The sequence below is a fragment of the Herpailurus yagouaroundi genome, unplaced genomic scaffold (genome assembly GCF_014898765.1).
Source record: "Herpailurus yagouaroundi ecotype Mexico unplaced genomic scaffold, PumYag 140, whole genome shotgun sequence".
Lineage (NCBI taxonomy): Eukaryota > Metazoa > Chordata > Mammalia > Carnivora > Felidae > Herpailurus > Herpailurus yagouaroundi.
Genome location: NW_024412395.1, coordinates 69,852,268 through 69,872,018, shown reverse-complemented (window position 1 = coordinate 69,872,018; position 19,751 = coordinate 69,852,268). Strand labels below are relative to the sequence as shown.

Genomic DNA, 19,751 nt, shown 5'->3' with positions numbered 1-19,751 from the left:
ACTGTTAATTACTGTGGCTTAAGTGCCATTTCCTTGCCAAGGCGTTTTGGGGGAAAAAAACCCCTTCTCATGTATTATTTGTATGTGTGTGTGTAAATTAACAAATAGTAATTTTAAAAGGAGTGTCTTTAAAATAACCATTGGATTTCTTTGGTGATTCTATTACTGCCTCAGGAAGAAAGTGCTATGACATACCAGCTGATTACTGTGGTACAGGACCTATGTTTAGCCCTTTAAATGACTAAAATCCAAGACCAAGCAGGTAGAAATCACTGTTAACATAAAAAGTGCTTAACATATTTCACGTAAGTATTGTATACTCTTGATATTACCATACTTTTTTTTTTTACATCCAGACGTAGTTATTTGTATTTATTCACATCAGTTTTTGCTATTGTTTCATGTATTTAAGCTAGCACCAACTCTATCCACAATTCAAGAAGTTATCATCATCCTACAGCGTCAAGGCCCCTCACTCTCAATATATGGGATGTCATAGTACTTGATGTTATTGCCTGCCCACTGCTGCAAGGCATCACTCAGGATTTCCTGGGACAGGCGATGTGCAAATTCGAAGACCACAGTTTCGGGCCCTGATGGTTTCTTCACTTCCTGTTCGACATTAACTGGAGAAGGCATCCTAGGTAGAAATCTGTCTCCAGACATAAAGCTTTCTTCACTTGCATGCTGCTTCTCACTCTCACATGTGGTAGGAAATGGGAAAGTTTGCTTTGATTTCATGCAGCCCATGTTATGAAGAGCTTTGAAGGAAAGCAGTAGCAAAGACTACTTCAACAGCATCTTTGGAAAACACTGAGCTTGTCCATGTGATACCGACCAGCGCTTTTCCTCTCCAGGCCACCGCAGTAATCAGTGCTTCTTTTTACCAATCTTCACCTGTAGTGTTTATCTGTCAAAAGAAAAGTTTCATTTTGAAGTTACCACATGCAAAATACTGTGTGATTAGGTAGCATGTAGAAATAGTTCTCTACCACTGTTGGTCACTTGCAGGAGTTGGGAGGTAATAACAGCTTTATCTCATCAACAGAAAAGATAACCATTCAGTAAAACTGGCAATTTACAAAATAGGAAAACCTTTTTTCAAGATCTTGAACATTTTAAAAAACTAAAAACACAGTTAAACTTTTGCTAATTTATGTGCACCAGGGTTCAGCAAACTCTAGATCAAATCCTAGCTGCCTGTTTTTGTAAATTAAGTTTATTAGAACACAGCTGTGTTATCTGCTTATGTGTTCTCTACGGCTACTTTCATGCTACAGTGGCAGAGTTGAGTGGTTTTGACAGAAACCGCGTAGCCTGAGATGCCTAAAATATTTATTGTCTGGCCCATTTACAGAAAATGTTTGCCAACCCCTGATCTGTACTGTTGAGAGAAACAAGCATATCAGACATTTGCTCCTGCCTTAAGCCTCATGAGCCTACACATCTTGGACTGTTTTCAGAGTCAGGCTTTGTCCTCTGGTTAGAGGTTTACAATTCAAAGAGAATGACAACCTTTAGCCAACACAAGTTAGATGAGGCAAAGCCACCTGTTTGTTTTTTTTTTCCTTCTGAATGAGATACTCCCTATGAAACTATATGAAAAGCTCAGATTAATTTAAAATAAGGTTACAAGTTTCTCCCCCCCCTAAATGTCTCATCTCATTTGATGTCTGGTCAGTAAGTAGACTGCAGTGCTCACAATGTGCCTTATAAGCTTGCACGTCCTATCTTAAGATAGGACTTAACAGTAGCAAAATACAAAGCAACTTCACTGGAGGGAGTGTAGCCATAAGAAAGCACAGGTAAAGTCTCTATAGGATTATGATCCTTGGTTATATCTTAGTTTTTGGACCCAAAAGACATAGCTCTAGACAAATTCACAAAATCAAACTCAGTTGACTTATTTTAGAAACTACTGATCTTAAGATTAAAAATGGATTTAAATGCATGGTAATTGTAGTTTTTTTTAAACACTTTATAATCAAAGTCCAGAAGAGGTGACCTTTGCCCTATATTTTTTTAGATTTCTATAAAGCCTATCCAATGTCTCTCATAATACTACTTCCAATAAGGATATATGGTGGGAAAGGGGAGGAAATCTAGCCCTGTGCTTTTAATTACCTCTAGTTCTGTATGCCTTGCTAGAGATGTATTTCAAAAAGGGAAAGGGGGATGTGTATAATGTTTGTCTGATTTATTAGACTGAACTCCCTGCAGATGGGAACTCTCCTGGTTGTACATGGCCAACATGTAATGACTTACATAGTGTCTACTTTGTACTATCTGGGATGGTTAAGGGAATTGTACATAGTTAACCTGAAAATGATTATTCAGTAAATGTCAAATAAAAGGCCATGAGTAGAATTATCACAATATTTTGTTTTCTAGGATCTCTGGTTCTGTAAAAAGCAGCTTTATCTACCATAACAAAATAACTAGTGCCGGATGTACCCTCACAAAAAACAACTTTAAACCTGGACAAAATATGTGGGCAGATATTTTCACGCATTGAACACCAGCACAGGACTGTGATCTTTGGGAGAATAGAAACACAGACTGTTAAACCCCTTAATTAAGCATCCTGAGATTCTGCCTGGGAGCATCTTCCAGCATTATCTTGGGGAAATTGGCCCTAACTAGAGTGTTGATGCTACTGAGCTGAAGAGATTGGGTTACTGAAACAGAAGTTTCAAGAGATAAGGGAGCTGTTGGGAGGGAGGCAGAAGTGGGGTCTCCCATCTGATGGGGTCTCATCAAGAGTACTTGTCTGAGGACTTAGGATGCGCATGTACAGGAAAAGAATTTGCAAGATTTAGTGCCGCAGAATCCTTGGAGTAACCAGACCAACCCCAATGGAGACACCTCAGTGAAACCTGACACCTTAGGAGTCTGGTGTGAATCCTAGAGCAGGAGTTGGCAAACTTTCTTAAAGGGCAAGATCGCATAGGACTTAGGTTTGTGAGCCGTATAGTTCTGTGTCACAACTATGTAGTCCTGCTGTTTTAGTGTAGAAGTAGCTGTAGACAATATGTAAAAAAGTGGGCAGTGGCTATGTTCCAATAAAAGTTGACAAAAACAGTCCAATATGGCCTATGGACTGGCTAGCCTAAGGTCAAACAAACAGTCCCAAAGAATAAAATACCACTTAAAAGAAGATGACATAATCCAGACTCCTTCAAGGGTATCATCCACAACATTCATCCTAGAATAAAAATTACTTGCCATGCAAAACAGGAAAATGTGCCCTATCAAAAAACAGTTATTAGAAATAGACCCCCAAATGACCCACTATTTGGTAATTAACACAACAGAACTGTAAAGATGCTATTTACGTTCAAGGATTTACAGGAGAAATGATTATAAAGAGTGAATAAGTAGAGAATCCCATCAGAGACATGGAAATTGTAAACTCAAGAACTAAAATGAACAACTCATCATATGAGCTATTGGATACTTAAGAAAGGATTAATGAACTTGAACATAAGTCTATAGATATATCCAATCTGGGGAAAAAGTTTTAAAATGTGAACAGAGAAACCACAAAAAAGTATGGCTTAAAAACAATGAGAAATTAGCAATGAGGAATTAGACACATTTAACCCAGAGAGCAGGAAATAATATAGGAAGGAAAAAGAATATGGGGCAATTAGAAAACAGCAAAGTGACTGACTTAAACCCTTACATATCAAAAATTATGTGGAAGGAAAGAGACTAAAAATTTCAATTAAAAGGCCAAGTAGTTAAGATCCAATCCACACAAACATAGCCAACAGATCTCTGACAGTGGAGCGAAGGTGGTCTTTTCAACATGTACTGGAATTGTATAGCCACAAAAACAAACCAAAAAACAAACAAAAATGCCTTGCACCAATCACAAAAATTAACTCAAAATTGATCACAGACCTAAGTGTAAAACATGAAACTATAAGACTCCTAGAAGATCACATCCAGATGTTAAATCTAGATAAATCTAGATGACCTTGGGCTTGGTGATCACCTTTTATTTTTTTACATTTTATTTATTTTTGATAGAGAGAAGGAGACACAATCAGAAGCAGGCTCCAGGCTCTGAGCCATCAGCACAGAGCCCGATGCGGGGCTCAAACTCACAAACTGCGAGATCATGACCCGGGCCGAAGTCAGCCGCTTAACCAACTGAGCCACCCAGGCGCCCCGGTGATCACCTTTTAGATGTAACACCAAAGGCATGATCCATGAAATAAATGATAATTTGTATTTCATCAAGTTAAAAACTTCTGCTCTGGGGCGCCTGGGTGGCGCAGTCGGTTAAGCGTCCGACTTCAGCCAGGTCACGATCTCGCGGTCCGTGAGTTCGAGCCCCGCATCAGGCTCTGGGCTGATGGCTCAGAGCCTGGAGCCTGTTTCCGATTCTGTGTCTCCCTCTCTCTCTGCCCCTCCCCCGTTCATGCTCTGTCTCTCTCTGTCCCAAAAATAAATAAAAAACGTTGAAAAAAAAAAAAAAAACTTCTGCTCTGTGTAAGACACTGTCAAGAAAATGAGAAGCAGCAGCATATCTGATAAAGGATTATCTATAATGTACAAAGAACTGTTAAAACTCAACAAGAAAACAACCTGATTTAAAAATGGGCAACAGGGGCGCCTGGGTGGCGCAGTCGGTTAAGCGTCCGACTTCAGCCAGGTCACGATCTCGCGGTCTGTGAGTTCCAGCCCCGCGTCAGGCTCTGGGCTGATGGCTCAGAGCCTGGAGCCTGTTTCCGATTCTGTGTCTCCCTCTCTCTCTGCCCCTCCCCCATTCATGCTCTCTCTCTGTCCCAAAAATAAATAAATGTTGAAAAAAAAAAAACTTAAAAAAATAAAAATGGGCAACAGAAGTAGGGGTGGCTGGGTGGCTCAGTTGGTTAAGGCCTGACTCTTGATTTTGGCTTCTGGTCATGATCTCATGGTTCATGGGTTCGAATCCCAAGTCCAGCTCTGTGTTGACAGTGCAGAGTCTGCTTGGGATTCTCTCTGTCCCTCCCCTGTACATGCATGCTCTCTCTCAAACTTATTTTAAAAAATGGGCAAGAGATCTGAACAGACACCTCATCAAAGAAGATGGATGGCAAGTAAGCATATGAAAAGGTGTTCAACATCCTATCTTAGGTAATTGCAAATTAAAACAACACTGAGATAGCATTATAACTTATTAAAATGGTGAAAATTCAAACATTGATGACCTCAAATGCTGGCAAGAATGGGGAACAACAGAAACTCATTCATTGTTGGTGAGAATGCAAAATAGTACAGCTACTTTGGAAGACAGTTTGGTGTTTTCTTACAAAACTAAACATAATCTTACCATATGAGCCAGCAGTCATACTCCTTGGTATTTACCCAAATGAGTTGAAAAATTATGTCCACATGAAAGCCTACATATGGATGTTTATAGTAAGTTTTATTCATAATTGCCAAAGTTGGAAGCAACAAAAATGTCCTTCAGTAGGTGGACAAACAGTTGTATATCCAGACAATGGAATGTGATTCATTGCTAAAAAGAAATCAGTTATCAAGCCATGAAAAGAAAAGGAGGAAACTTAAATGCATATGACAGTATTAAGCCAATCCTTCCAACTATGGTATTCTGGAAAAGGTAACTCTATGGAAATAGTAAAAAGTATGATGGTTGTTGCCAAGGATTAGAAAGGAGGGAGGGCTGAACAGATAGAACATAGAGCATTTTTAGGACTGTGAGCTACTCTGTATGATACCACAGTGGTGCATACATAACATTATACATTTGTCAAAATTTATTGAACACACAACAAAGAGTGAACCCTAGTGTAAACTATGGACTTTGAGTAATGATGGTGTGTTCATGTAACAAATATACCACTCTGGAATGGGGATGTTGATAGTGGGTGAGGCTGTGTGTATGTGTTGGGGTGGGGAGTGCGGGGAATATCTGTATTGCCTGCTCCATTTTGCTGTGACCCTAAAACTGCTCTAAAAAATAAAGTCCTTTATAAAAAATCCAACTATATACTACCTATAAGAGATGTACTTTAATTAAATATGGATATAAAAGTTGCAAGCAAGAGAGTTAGAAAGGACATACCATGAAAATAGGAAGCATAAAAAAGTTTCTATAGCTATATGAATATCAAAGTAGACTTCAAGACCCGAGGGATTACCAGAAATAAAGAGGGACATTTTGTGTGTCAGTGAGGAAGGTACGACAATCATAAGTGTATATGTAGCTAGCAACAGAGCTTCAAAATACATGAAGGAAAAACTGACAGAAGTAAAGGGAGAAATGAACATTGCTCTCTTGGTAAATGATATAATATCCAAGGGAAAAAATACGGAATTCGAATTTTGAACACTAGTATTCAACTAGTATTTGAACTAGTAACTTGAGTTAGTTAACATTTATAAAATACTATACCCAACACCTGCAGGATATATATTCTTAACTGCATATGGAATATCCACTAAGACAACATGGTGGTCTCAAAAGGTTTCAAAAGCTTGAAATCTTAGAGTATATTTTCCAACCACCACAGAATTAAATTAGAAATAAGTGGTAATAAAATATACACAAAGGCCCTAAATATTTGGAAACTATCGCATTTCTGAATAACCCGTGGGGCAAGGAAGAAATCACAGGGAAATTAAAATGTTTTCAACTAAATAGAAACCATATCAAATTAAAAAAAAATTTTTTTAATGTTTATTTTGAGAGAGAGACAGAGTGTGAGTGGGGGAGGGTCAGAGAGAGAGGGAGACACAGAATTGGAAGCAGGCTCCAGGCTCTGAGATGTCAGCACAGAGCTCGACGCGGGGCTTGAACCCACAAACCATGAGGTCATGACCTGAGCCAAAGTTGGACGCTCAACCGACTGAGCCACCCAGGCGCCCCCAATTTTTTTAAATGTATCACTAGCGCTTAGAGGGAAAGAGATGGATTTAAATGCTTCTAATAAAAATGAAGGTTTAGTTTAAATCAGTGATCTAAACTATGACCATAAGAAACTAGAAAAAGAAAAGTAAACCAAAAATAAGTAGAAGGAAGGAAATAATATGGATAAGAGCAAAAATCAATGAAGCAAAAAGGGCAAACAATAGAGAAAAATCAGTGGAACCAATGCTGGTTTTTAAGGAAGATTTAATAAAATAGAGAAGTCTCTACTCTGATCAAGAGAAGTGACAGGACACATTACCAAGATGTGAGAAAAACAGTAGTACAGATGCTATATGTGTTAAACAAACCAACCAGAGAATATTATGTACAACTTTACAACAATACCAAATTACCAAAACCAACACAAGAGAAAATAGAAAGGTTGATAGCTCTTTATCAATTAAAGAAATTAGATCTATAACTTAAATCTTTCCAAAAAGAAACCCCCAGGCTTAAAAGACTAGCTAGTGCTCTAAATTGTTTCAGACACTCCAGGAAGAAATAATACCAATCCAACTTAAACTCTTCAGAAAACAGAGAAGGCGGAAACACTTCTAAATTTGTTCTATATCAGGTCAGGATTACACTGTTACCAGAAGTAAAGAGATTTGAAGAAAACTCTACAAGTCAATATCCCTCATGAACACAGACACAAATCACATTTTTTTTTAAATGGCAAATTCAATTCATACGTAGAATGGTTAATACATCATGACCAAGTGGGATTTATACCAGGAATGCAAGAAATGCAACAGAACATTCAAAAGTCAAGAAATATAATTCACATATTTTTTTAATTTTTAGCTTATTTATTTTTTGAGAAGGAAATCCCAAGCAAGTTCCACACTGTCAGTCAGTGCAGAGCCCAGTGCGGCACTTGAACTTGTGAACTGTGAGACCATGCCCTGAGCTGAAATCAACAGTTGGACACTTAACTGACTGAGCCACCCAGGTGGTCCTATAATTCATCATTAACATATAGATTACTGGGGCACTTGGGTGGCTCAGTCAGTTAAGCATCTGATTCTTGATTTCTGCTCAGGTCATGATCCCAGGGTCGTGGGATCGAGCCCTGCATCAGGCTCCATGCTGAGCATGGAGCCTGTTTAGGATTCTCTTTCTCCCTTTGCTCCTCTCCCTAGCTCATGTACATACTCTCTCAAAAACAAACAAAACATAAAGATTACCATAACTGGATAATCCTCTCAATAAATGTAGAAAAAGCATTTGATAAAACCACCATTCATGATAAAAATTCTCAGCAAACTAGCAATAGGAATTTCCTTAAAACTAATGTTAATGGTGAAAGTGAATACTTTTGCCATGATAGGAACAAGTCAACAATGTTCATTCTCATGATTGCTATTAATATTGTACTGGGGGAGGGGAGAAATACAAAGACTGTCCAAAAGGAAAAGGAAATTGCTTTTATTTGCAGATGATATGATTGTATATGTAGAAAATCTTTAAGATTATACAAAAAACTAGAATTTTAGCAAGGTCTCAAGATCTAAAATTGCTACACAAAAATCAATTACTTTATGATTAGGCAGTGAAGAACTGGAAGATGAAATTAATGCCACTTGGAATAGGGTGGAAAGTATGAACCCTTAGGGATAAATATAACAAAACATTAAAGAACTACACTGCATAATATTGTGTATTTGTATATTTGTATGAATAATACAAACTGTTACTGAGAAAACTGAAATAAAGTGTTATGATCTCAAAGACAATATTAAGGTGTCACTACTTCCCAAATTGATGTATATATATATATTTCTAGGCATTCATCTAAGACAAATGGAAACATGTCTGCCAAAAAACTTGTATGCTAATATCCATAGAAGCTTTATTCACAGCAAAGCTGGAAACAACCTAAATGTCCATCAGTAGGCTTATTGGAGAAGCAAATTGGGGATCTCCATGAAATGGAATACTAGTTGACAATAAAAAAGAATGAACTGTAGATAAATGCAACAACATGGGTGAATCTCAGAAATGTGTCAAGCCAGATACAAAAGGCTGATCGTATTTCTATGAATTTTAAGAATGGACAATATTAATCCCATAAATGGAAATCATACATAGTTCTCTTTGAGTAAGGGCTGTGTGGAAGGGGTCGTGAAAGAATGTTCTAAGTGATATAAATGTATATTTTGATTAGAGTGTTGATTACATGACTATATACATTTGTCAAAACTTTTCAAATTATACCCTTAATATCTATGTAATTTCACTGTAATTTTTACTTCAATAAAATGTATGTAACAGTTTTAAGAACATTCTGGGAGATACAAGTCCAGGGAATTGATATATTTATACCTGAAAAAGGCTGCCTGCTTGAATCAGTTACACCAAGTTTTAAAATCAGTCTAAAATTCTAACTCTTAAAGTGATGAGGCAGCATCCAGTGCACAAACCAGCTCACAGTGCTGTGTGCCTCCTGTGATAGGCATGTGATTTCCATTGTTCTCACACTGGCCTAAATCAGCCCAAACTCAGTGGTCATATTCTTCGGCACCTACAGAAAAGCAAGAACCCTCCATCTACCCACTGCTACCAGTTCAAGGGCTTTCTCACTTCCTTTAGGAACTTGGAGAGATCCCCATGGCCCTGGGATCATGACCTGAGCCAAAATCAAGAGTTGGACGCTCAACTGATTGAGCCACCCAGGCGCCCTCAACAGTGTTAGTTATTAATGCAAGTCAATAATTTAGCAGATTATACAATTAACCTTCTTAGGACAACATGTGGGATCAGCTGTCCTAAGTTAATTTTCAGCCTACATTATTCATCTGTCTGGCTGGGAAGTTACTATGGCTATCAGCTGAAGGCATAATACAATAAATGCTGGGTATTAACCAGGAAAAGTATTTTAGCTCTTGTCATTTTAAATGGCCGATTAAAGAAATCAATTTTCAAAAGTGAGCCCAGAAATAAACCCGTACTGTATGGCCAGTTAGTCTATGACAAAGGAGGCAAGAATAGACAATAGAGAAAAGACAGTCTCTTCAATAAATGGTGCTGGGCAAACGAGAGCTACATGCAAAAGAATAAAAATGGACCACTTTCTCACACCAGAAATAAACTCAAAATAGATTCAAGACCTAACTATGAGACCTGAAAAAAAATAAAATTCCTAGATGAAAACACAGGCGGTAATCTCTTTGACACCGTCCTTAGCGATATTTTTCTAACTATGTCTTTTAAGGCAAGGGAAACAAAGGCAAACCATTGGGACTACATCAAAATAAAAACCTTTTGCACAGCAAAGGAAACAACAAAATGAAAAGGCAACCTACTGAATGGGAGAAGATATTTGAGAATGATATATCCAGTAAGAGATTAACATCCAAAATATATGAAGAACTTATACAGCCCAACACAAAAGAAACAATCTGATTTTAAAATGTGCAGAGGACCTGAATAGACATTTTTCCAGAGAAGACATACACATGGTCAACAGACACAAGAAAAGATGCTCAACATCACTAATCATCAGGAAAATGCAAAGCAAAACCACAATGAAATATCACCATACACCTGTCAGAATGGCTAGAATCAAAAAGAAAAACAGGTGTTGGTGAGGATGTGGAGAAAAAGAAAACCCCTGTGCACTGTTGGTGGGAATGCAAACTGGTGCAGCCACTGTGGAAAATAACACAGCAGTTCCTAAAAAAATTAAAAATAGAAATACCATATAATCCAATAATTTCACTACTGGGTATTTACCCAAAGAAAGTGAAAACACTAATTCAAAGAGATATATGTACCCCTATGTTATTGCAGCATTATTTTACAATAGCCAAGATATGGAAGTGACCCAAGTGTCCATATAGATGAATGGATAAAGAAGATATGATTTATGTGTACACACACGCATGCACGCACACAATGGAATATTATTCAGCCATAAAGAAAAGAAAAATGAGATCTTGCCACTTGCAACAACATAGATGGACCTAGAGGGTATAATGTTAAATGAAATAAGTCAGAGAAGGACAAGTACCATGTGACGTCACTTAAATGTGAAACCTAAAGACAAATGAAGAAATAAACAAAAAAACCCAGACTCTTAAATACAGAGCACAAATTGGTAGTTGCCACAGGAGAAGTGAGTGGAGGGTGGGTGAAATGATAAAGGGGATTAAAAGGTATAGACTTCCAGTGATAAGTCACAGAGATGAAAAGTACAGTCTATAAAATATAAAAGTACACGGGGCGCCTGGGTGGCGCAGTCGGTTAAGCGTCCGACTTCAGCCAGGTCACGATCTCGCAGTCCGTGAGTTCGAGCCCCGCGTCAGGCTCTGGGCTGATGGCTCAGAGCCTGGAGCCTGTTTCTGATTCTGTGTCTCCCTCTCTCTCTGCCCCTCCCCCGCTCATGCTCTGTCTCTCTCTCTGTCCCAAAAATAAATAAAAAAACGTTGAAAAAAAAAAAAAAGTACAGGGAACACAGTCATAATATTGTAATAACCTTGTGACAGTGACTACACTTATCATGGTGAGCACTGAGTAATGTATAGAACTGTTGAATGAATATGTTGTATACCTGAAACTAACATAACATTGTATACTAATTAGACTTCAATAAAAATACTGAAAATCCAATTTGTTTATACTTTAGTTTATAATCTTAAGATACATAAAGAGCTGTGAGAACATTCCTTAACCATCCAGCCAGTCTTTAATTAGTCTCTATTATGTGTTCAGGACCAATGTCTTTAAGTGCTTTCAAACTTATTGAACAAATAAAGAGAGGCAGAGTGAGACAAGATGACAGCTTATTCAGGCAATAAATAGTGTAGATGCCCAGTGAAAGTCCTTAATTTGTTTTATCTTTGCCTTAATAGGAGAAGTGGCCATTTTTTGTTTATGCCACTGGCAGCTAAATACAATATAAGGATGCCTTTCCTCCCACCACACCTTCTCCCTCACCCACCCAATCCCAACACACACACGCTCGCGCGCGCGCGTGCACACACACACACACACACACACACACACACACACACAGGCAGAGCACAGGCATGCATAAAAGAAAAGTCCTTTGACTTGTTTCCCTCAATGTTACTGAGGAGCCTCAAAGCACTAAGTATGTGGAGGGTGTCAGGCCACAGCCCTGGCACTTCCCTTGGGAACAGGTCTAGCACCTACTGGGTCTTCTATTGGATCCTTCAAACAGAAGATTTAAATTACTGTAGCCCACTCATTCCGTGTAGTTCATTTCAGAGCTGTGGTGCTCCATCCTGGATGCAGTGTCATCAAACTAAGCCTCATGAGTAAGCTCCTTTGGAATATACCAGGGAAGGTGTCAAAAAAGTCATAACTTGAGTATGAGGCCCAAACACAAAGCACTAGCCAAAAAAAAGCAGCTTCTAAATATCTGCTCTGGAAATGAATAGACCTCTAAATCCCTGAAAGTCCACCTTAAATACTAGATTAACAGAAATGGTTATTACTGCTGTCCTACTTTATATCATATTCTAAGCCTCTGAACAGGTTTCTAAGATGTTTTATATCTCAAGCTATGGCTTAAAATGGGCCCTAGCCCTGAATTAATGCGAATCTTTATATAATTTAAAAAATGCTATAGTCTTTAAAAGAAGTCTTATGCATATAGGGGTGCCTGGGTGGCTCATTCAGTTAAATGTCCTACTCTTGATTTCAGCTCAGGTCACGATCTCATGATTCAAACCCTGCATTGGGCTGCACGCTGACAGTGAGGAACCTGCTTGGGATTCTCTCTCCATCTCCCTCTGCTCCTCCCATGTGTGCTCTCTCTTGCTCTCAAAATAATCTTAAAAAAAAAGTCTTATGCATATATATTTTTCAAATTTAAATGTAGATGCAATTAATAAATGCTAATTCATTAAAAAATAGGAGTTCATTAAAAAAAATACCTGAGTTCCTAATAGGATGTTTGTCATTATTCATTCTCTAATAATGGAAACTAAGAGTATATTTTCTTTCTTGTTGGTGGGGGGGTCCATAAAATTGGACTTTAAACAGAGGTCTTTGTCCTGTTAATATTGAGAATCACTTAGACTTTAAATTCATAACAGGGTCAAATGATGCCAGTTAAACTGGCAAACAAATGAACTCAGATTTAATACTCTCACCAAAAAGTAAAAGCTGGAAAATATGGCAAATATTTTGGCCAGTTTGAAGGTTGCCTAAAGAGCACTACTTTGGAAACCGAACAGTTGGATTGGTCCTCAGGCACGCAGAACGTACACAGCGTGCATTTGCTCACCTGCACGGTGGTCTCAGGATGACTCTTCGTGAGGTCACATTTGGGGTTCGGTTTTCTCAATGGAGGGGCAGGGGAAATAACACCGTTAATTGAGAGGCTAATGTATGAGATTCTAATAAACCTGAGTAGAGCTATGTGGTAGGACTTCATCTGTAAACTGAGATCCACCTCAGACATTCATCATAAAATTTAAGTGAGCTTCCATATATAAAACATCTAGAATTGTTTTGGAACAAGCAAGGTGTTCAGTAAGTGTCATTTCCTTTCCTTCTTTCTCTTAGATTGTCCCCTAAAACTACTATTACCAAATTATTATGTTAAGCGCTTTACTGTACTTTAAGATAATTAAAGAAAGAGAAGAATATAAGAATGCTGACAGTGATTTTGAATCATTACAATCAGATGATAGATCTAAAACAGGTGTCCATGTTTCACCCATTTTACCAAGTCCTCCAGGTGGAGAAGAGAAACAGGCATTTCTCCTGGCCCTCTGAGCTTTACTCTGGGTACATGTTTGGTTTCACCTGACCAATCCTATTTATGACTAGGAATATTGAATCTTAGTCTGCAGTAATTCTTCCAGTACTATCCATATAAATCCCTGCAGGAAAATGGAGAGTAACTACTGATCAATTAGTTGGGGGAAAAAAAAAAAACTAGCTGAAGAAAAAAATTTGATCTAGATCACCACTAAGAATATAAAACATTAAACATATACTTGTTTTTGTTTTTTGTTTTTTTTTTTTTTAGAGAAAAGGGGTGTGCATAAGCAGGGGAGAGGGACAGAGAGAGAGAGAGAAGCTTGAGCAGGCTCCATGCTCCACCCCCTGACCAGGGACTCAGTTCCATGACCCTGGGATCCTGACCTGAGCCAAATCAAGAGTCGCATGTTCAACTGAATGAGCCACCCAGGCACCCCAAGAATTTAAAACATTTAAACTTTATATTCTATATTCATTTCTTAGTCATGTCAGGCCATAGCTAAATGACACAGCTGTACTTGTGATGCATGAATTAAGCTCCATAAAATGCTGAAGCCAGTTCCTTAAACAACTGTTGTGAAATGGAGGTGGTATGAAAAACTGGTAACAACGTCAGAATATTGTCTTTAGTTTGTTACACCTGGACTGCTCTTTAGACCCTGTACCTGAAACTAGGAATTGGAACTTGAATCAGAACATGAAACCAAAACTAATGCAAAAATGAATGTTGTCTTAAAACTCACTGTAAGCTGAAAATCATGATCCAATCATCCTTATATGCTAAGCCAATTATTCCATAGATTCCTTCTTCACATTTGTAAAATGCTTTGTCTCTTAAAAAGGGCTTTCTTGTCATTTCTCCTTCTCTCTAGTATTACTACACAAAAATTTCTTCTTTCTAAAAATTTACCTATTCTTAAGTGTGCATCTCAAGTCCACTTCCTGTATAAAGGCCATCTCGCTATCTAATATCACTCTATCACGCTCTTGGGTTTCCGTGCCATATTTATCTTCATCACTATATTTCCCATTCTGCCTTGTTTACAAGTCTGTACCCATACCAGATGGACTTGTAAAGGCTTGAACATGGTCACAGCACTTAAATGCTTTCTAAAAGAAGACTGGTAATAAGTCATTGTTATTCATCCTTGCATCTCACTTCTATATGCATGCATAATGAAGGGCTTCAGTAAATGTTAATTGACTTAAATAATTTAACTCTAGATGTTAGAAAGAAATTCCTATACAGGCATACCTCAAAAAAACTGTGGGTTCAGTTCCAGACCACTGACTGTTAAAGCAAATATCACAATAAAGCAAGTGAAAAGAATGTCTTGGTTTCCCAATAAAAATAAAAGTTACGTTTACAGTATTCTGTAGTCTCCTAAGTGTGCCACAGCATTATGTCTAAAAATGCGAATGTAAATAAAAATGCTTTACTGCTAAAAACTGCTAACAATCATCTGAGCTTTCAGTGAGTTGTAATCACTCATCATAGATCACCATAACAAATAATAAAAGTTTGAAATATTGTGAGAATTACCAAAACGTGACAGAGAGATGAAGTGAGCAAATGCTGTTGGAAAAATGGTGCAGACAGACTAGCTCAACACAGGGTTGCCACAAATCTTCGATTTGTAAAAAAGGCAGTATCTACAAAGTGCAATAAAACAAGGTATAGCTGTACTCCTACAAAGAGAGCAGCAGAGTATATATAACCATACATTACAAATGATAACCAAGTGTCTGGAGCTTTTCAGAGTAAATTATCCATCTATCTCTGTTTCTATTGAGCATATCTCATTTCCATTTTTCCTTTTACTCTTTCCCTGGTGTCTTATCGATCTTTTATGCAACAGAATTATTTTTCCATATTTTACAAAGTACATTGATGTAGACTGTGTACGTAAGCAAGTTAAATATCCTGCCTGAGGAAGCACATAGTCTGGATGACAACGCACGAGAGACCAGTTGCACTGCCTGTTCTGGTGCTCAGATCTTTTGAATATGGCTTCAGGGATCTTGCTGCCATATCACAATTTCTCCCTTTCAGATTTCATGATATGCACTAAATCAGATAAACAGTGTATTTATGGAACAATTTATTTTACAAGCCCATTCTTTAAAAGAATGGTCTTAGGGCGCCTGGCTGGCTCAGTTGGTTAAGCATCTGACTTCGGCTCAGGTCATGATCTCACAGTTTGTGAGTTTGAGCCTGGTGTTGGGCTCTGTGCTGACCGCTCAGAGCCTAGAGCCTTCTTTGGATTCTGTGTCCCCCTCTCTCTCTGCCCCTCCCCACTCACACTGTGTCTCTCTCTCAAAAATGAATAAACATTTAAAAAATTAAAAAAAAAAAAGAATGGTCTTAAAGGTGATAGGGTACAATGAACATTCTCAAACACAGGTAGTAGTTTCAACTGCTTCAATAGTAGCATAACAACTCATGTTAGAAGCTTTAAGCCAAATATCCCACCTCAGAAATCTATCTTAAAGAAATGATCAGAGTTGCCAACAAAAATTTATATATAAGCCTTTTCATGGTAGTCTTTTTATAATTAGAAGAATTGAAAATAAGCTACATGTGCAATGACATGTGATTTATCATAGGCTTATATCCTGAATATTATGTAACTGTTAAATAATTGTAGTAGATAGCCTCTACAATGGCCCCCAAGTAATCTCTGCCTCCGGAAATTCCCATCCCTTAATTCCCTCTTCTTGTAGGACCAATGATTTACTTCTAACAATAGAGTATAGCAAAAGTGATGGGATGTCATTTCCAAGATTAAATTTTAAAGAGACCATGGCTTCTGTCTTGCACTCTTACTCTGATGGAAGCCAACTTCTGTGTTATGAGAAGCCTTATGGAGAGGCCCATGAGGCAAGGAATCGAGGAAAATCTCTGTACAGCAGGGTGCATAGAACTGGTTTGTTCCCCACTTAAGCCTTCAGATGAGATCACAGCCCCAACTGGCAACTGTGAAAGGCTTTGACAGGCAGGCACTCATCTAAGCTGCACCCAGATTCCTGATTCACAGGGACTGCAAAATTAATGTATGTTATTTTAAGCCACCTACTTTTAGGGTAGTTCATAATAAACAGATGATAACTTTTTAAAAGAATACTTAGTAGCATGAGGCAATACTCATATGTTAAGTTTTTAAATAACTAGTCAAGAGGTTTATTTATCCATGACAAAACAAACGAAAGTATTGTTTTAAAACATGTATTGTGTACTCACATATTTGTTATTTGAACTAGTAATTTCCTACATTTCCATTCACTGAAAATATTTTCAAGACTGTTATAAAGCCTATCTTGTAATATCATATAATTTTAAGTATAATTATTATTAGCTAAAAAAAGACACCAAACATTGAAAATATTACAACCTGCCTCCTAAAACATGGTAGAAAAGTTTACAAAGATTAGATTTATCCGAGTCTTAAGAACTGATAATTTTTAAAAGCAGAAAAATATATATGTATTATTCTGGTTTTTAAAATATAGATGCTTAAGAAAAAATAGAGTTAAATACAAGAAAACATGAACAGAGTTGCTCTTTGGATGGTGGGATCATAGGTAACTTAAATTTCCTCTTTATGCTTTTCTCTGTTTCCCAAAATTTTTTCAAATATATGTGTGTATATATATACACATATATATATGTGTGTGTATATATATATATGTGTGTGTGTGTGTGTGTGTGTGTGTGTGTGTATGTAATTTGTATCGGAAATGTCTTTTTAAAAAAGCCAACCTGATAATGTAATGTAACACATTTTAGTTCCTTCAAACCCAGATTTAATGCTAATATGAGACTCACCATTTTGTGAAGAAAGAGAACAGCACTGGATCCACTGATCCAAGTGGTAATACTTAATTAGCAAGTAAAAATAGTCAATAGGACTATAATACATCTAAATTAAAAAAAAAAAAGCCATCAAGCTGAGTCAAATGAGAGGGCTAAACTAATGCAAAATTGGTTAGAACCAAGCACAAGTTTGTGAGGAGAAATTGTAGATGCCTTCCATGGCACTGTTTCTAAAAGATTAAGATTTATAATCAGAATATTAAAAAGTTGAGGGAGAGAGGGAAGATGGCGGCATAGGAGGACGTTGGGCTCACCGCGCATCCTGCTGATCACTTAGATTCCACCTACACCTGCCTAAATAACCCAGAAAACCGCCAGAGGATAGCAGAATGGACTCTCCGGAGCCAAGCGCAGACAAGAGGCCCACAGAAGAGGGTAGGAAGGGCGGCGAGGCGGTGCGCGCTCCACGGACCGGCGGGAGGGAGCCGGGGCAGAGGGGCAGCCTGCTGGCCAAGCAGAGTGACCGAGTCTGGCTGGCAAAAGCGGAGGGGCCGACAGCAAGTTCCGACAGCAAGCGCGACTTAGCATCTGGGAGGTCATAAGTTAACAGCTCTGCTCAGAAAGCGGGAAGGCTGGAGGACAAAGGGAGGGAGAGCTGCTGAGCCCCTGGACCACAGAGCTCAGTTCAGTGGGGAACAAAGGCGCTCGCCAGCGCCATCTCCCCCGCCCATCCCCCAGCCAAAATCCCAAAGGGAACCAGTTCCTGCCAGGGAACTTGCTCACTCCGCGCGCACACCCAACTCTGTGCTTCTGCGGAGCCAAACCTCCAGCAGCGGATCTGCTGCCCACTGCCACAGGGCCCCTCCTGAAGTGGATCACCTAAGGAGAAGCAAGCTAAGCCTGCCCCTCCTGCCCCTGTGCACCTTGCCTACCCACCCCAGCTAAGACACCAGATCCCCAGCATCACAAGCCTGGCAGTGTGCAAGTAGCCCAGACAGGCCACCCTACCCCACAGTGAATCCCGCCCCTAGGAGAGGGGAAGAGAAGGCACACACCAGTCTGACTGTGGCCCCAGCGGTGGGCTGGGGTCAGACATCAGGTCTGACTGCGGCTCCGCCCACCAACTCCAGTTATACACCACAGCACAGGGGAAGTGCCCTGCAGGTCCTCACCACGCCAGGGACTATCCAAAATGACCAAGCGGAAGAATTCCCCTCAGAAGAATCTCCAGGAAATAACAACAGCTAATGAGCTGATCAAAAAGGATTTAAATAATATAACAGAAAGTGAATTTAGAATAATAGTCATAAAATTAATCGCTGGGCTTGAAAACAGTATAGCTGACAGCAGAGAATCTCTTGCTACAGAGATCAAGGGACTAAGGAACAGTCACGAGGAGCTGAAAAACGCTTTAAATGAAATGCATAACAAAATGGAAACCACCACAGCTCGGATTGAAGAGGCAGAGGAGAGAATAGGTGAACTAGAAGATAAAGTTATGGAAAAAGAGGAAGCTGAGAAAAAGAGAGATAAAAAAATCCAGGAGTATGAGGGGAAAATTAGAGAACTAAGTGATACACTAAAAAGAAATAATATACGCATAATTGGTATCCCAGAGGAGGAAGAGAGAGGGAAAGGTGCTGAAGGGGTACTTGAAGAAATCATAGCTGAGAACTTCCCTGAAGTGGGGAAGGAAAAAGGCATTGAAATCCAAGAGGCACAGAGAACTCCCTTCAGACGTAACTTGAATCGATCTTCTGCACGACATATCATAGTGAAACTGGCAACATACAAGGATAAAGAGAAAATTCTGAAAGCAGCAAGGGATAAACGTGCCCTCACATATAAAGGGAGACCTATAAGACTCATGACTGATCTCTCTTTTGAAACTTGGCAGGCCAGAAAGGATTGGCACGAGATTTTCAGTATGCTAAACAGGAAAAATATGCAGCCGAGAATCCTTTATCCAGCAAGTCTGTCATTTAGAATAGAAGGAGAGATAAAGGTCTTCCCAAACAAACAAAAACTGAAGGAATTTGTCACCACTAAACCAGCCCTACAAGAGATCCTAAGGGGGACCCTATGAGACAAAGTACCAGAGACATCACTACAAGCATAAAACAGACATCACAATGACTCTAAACCCATATCTTTGTATAATAACACTGAATGTAAATGGATTAAATGCGCCAACCAAAAGACATAGGGTATCAGAATGGATAAAAACACAAGACCCATCTATTTGCTGTCTACAAGAGACTCATTTTAGACCTG

At 38.7% G+C, this 19,751-nt stretch overlaps 1 protein-coding gene across 7 annotated transcripts in view; it reads right to left on the bottom strand.

The window, feature by feature from the left end:
- Positions 1 to 310: 310 nt before the first annotated feature.
- AKAP19 (A-kinase anchoring protein 19) overlaps positions 311 to 19,751 on the bottom strand; it is a 79,742-nt gene continuing 60,301 nt past the window's right edge. For all 7 annotated transcript variants that reach the window (XM_040475661.1, XM_040475666.1, XM_040475662.1 and 4 more), the window contains one exon: positions 311 to 910. In XM_040475661.1, the coding sequence (XP_040331595.1) occupies positions 463 to 750 (288 nt within the window). In that variant the 5' untranslated portion in view covers positions 751 to 910 and the 3' untranslated portion in view covers positions 311 to 462. The remainder of the gene's footprint in view (positions 911 to 19,751) is intronic.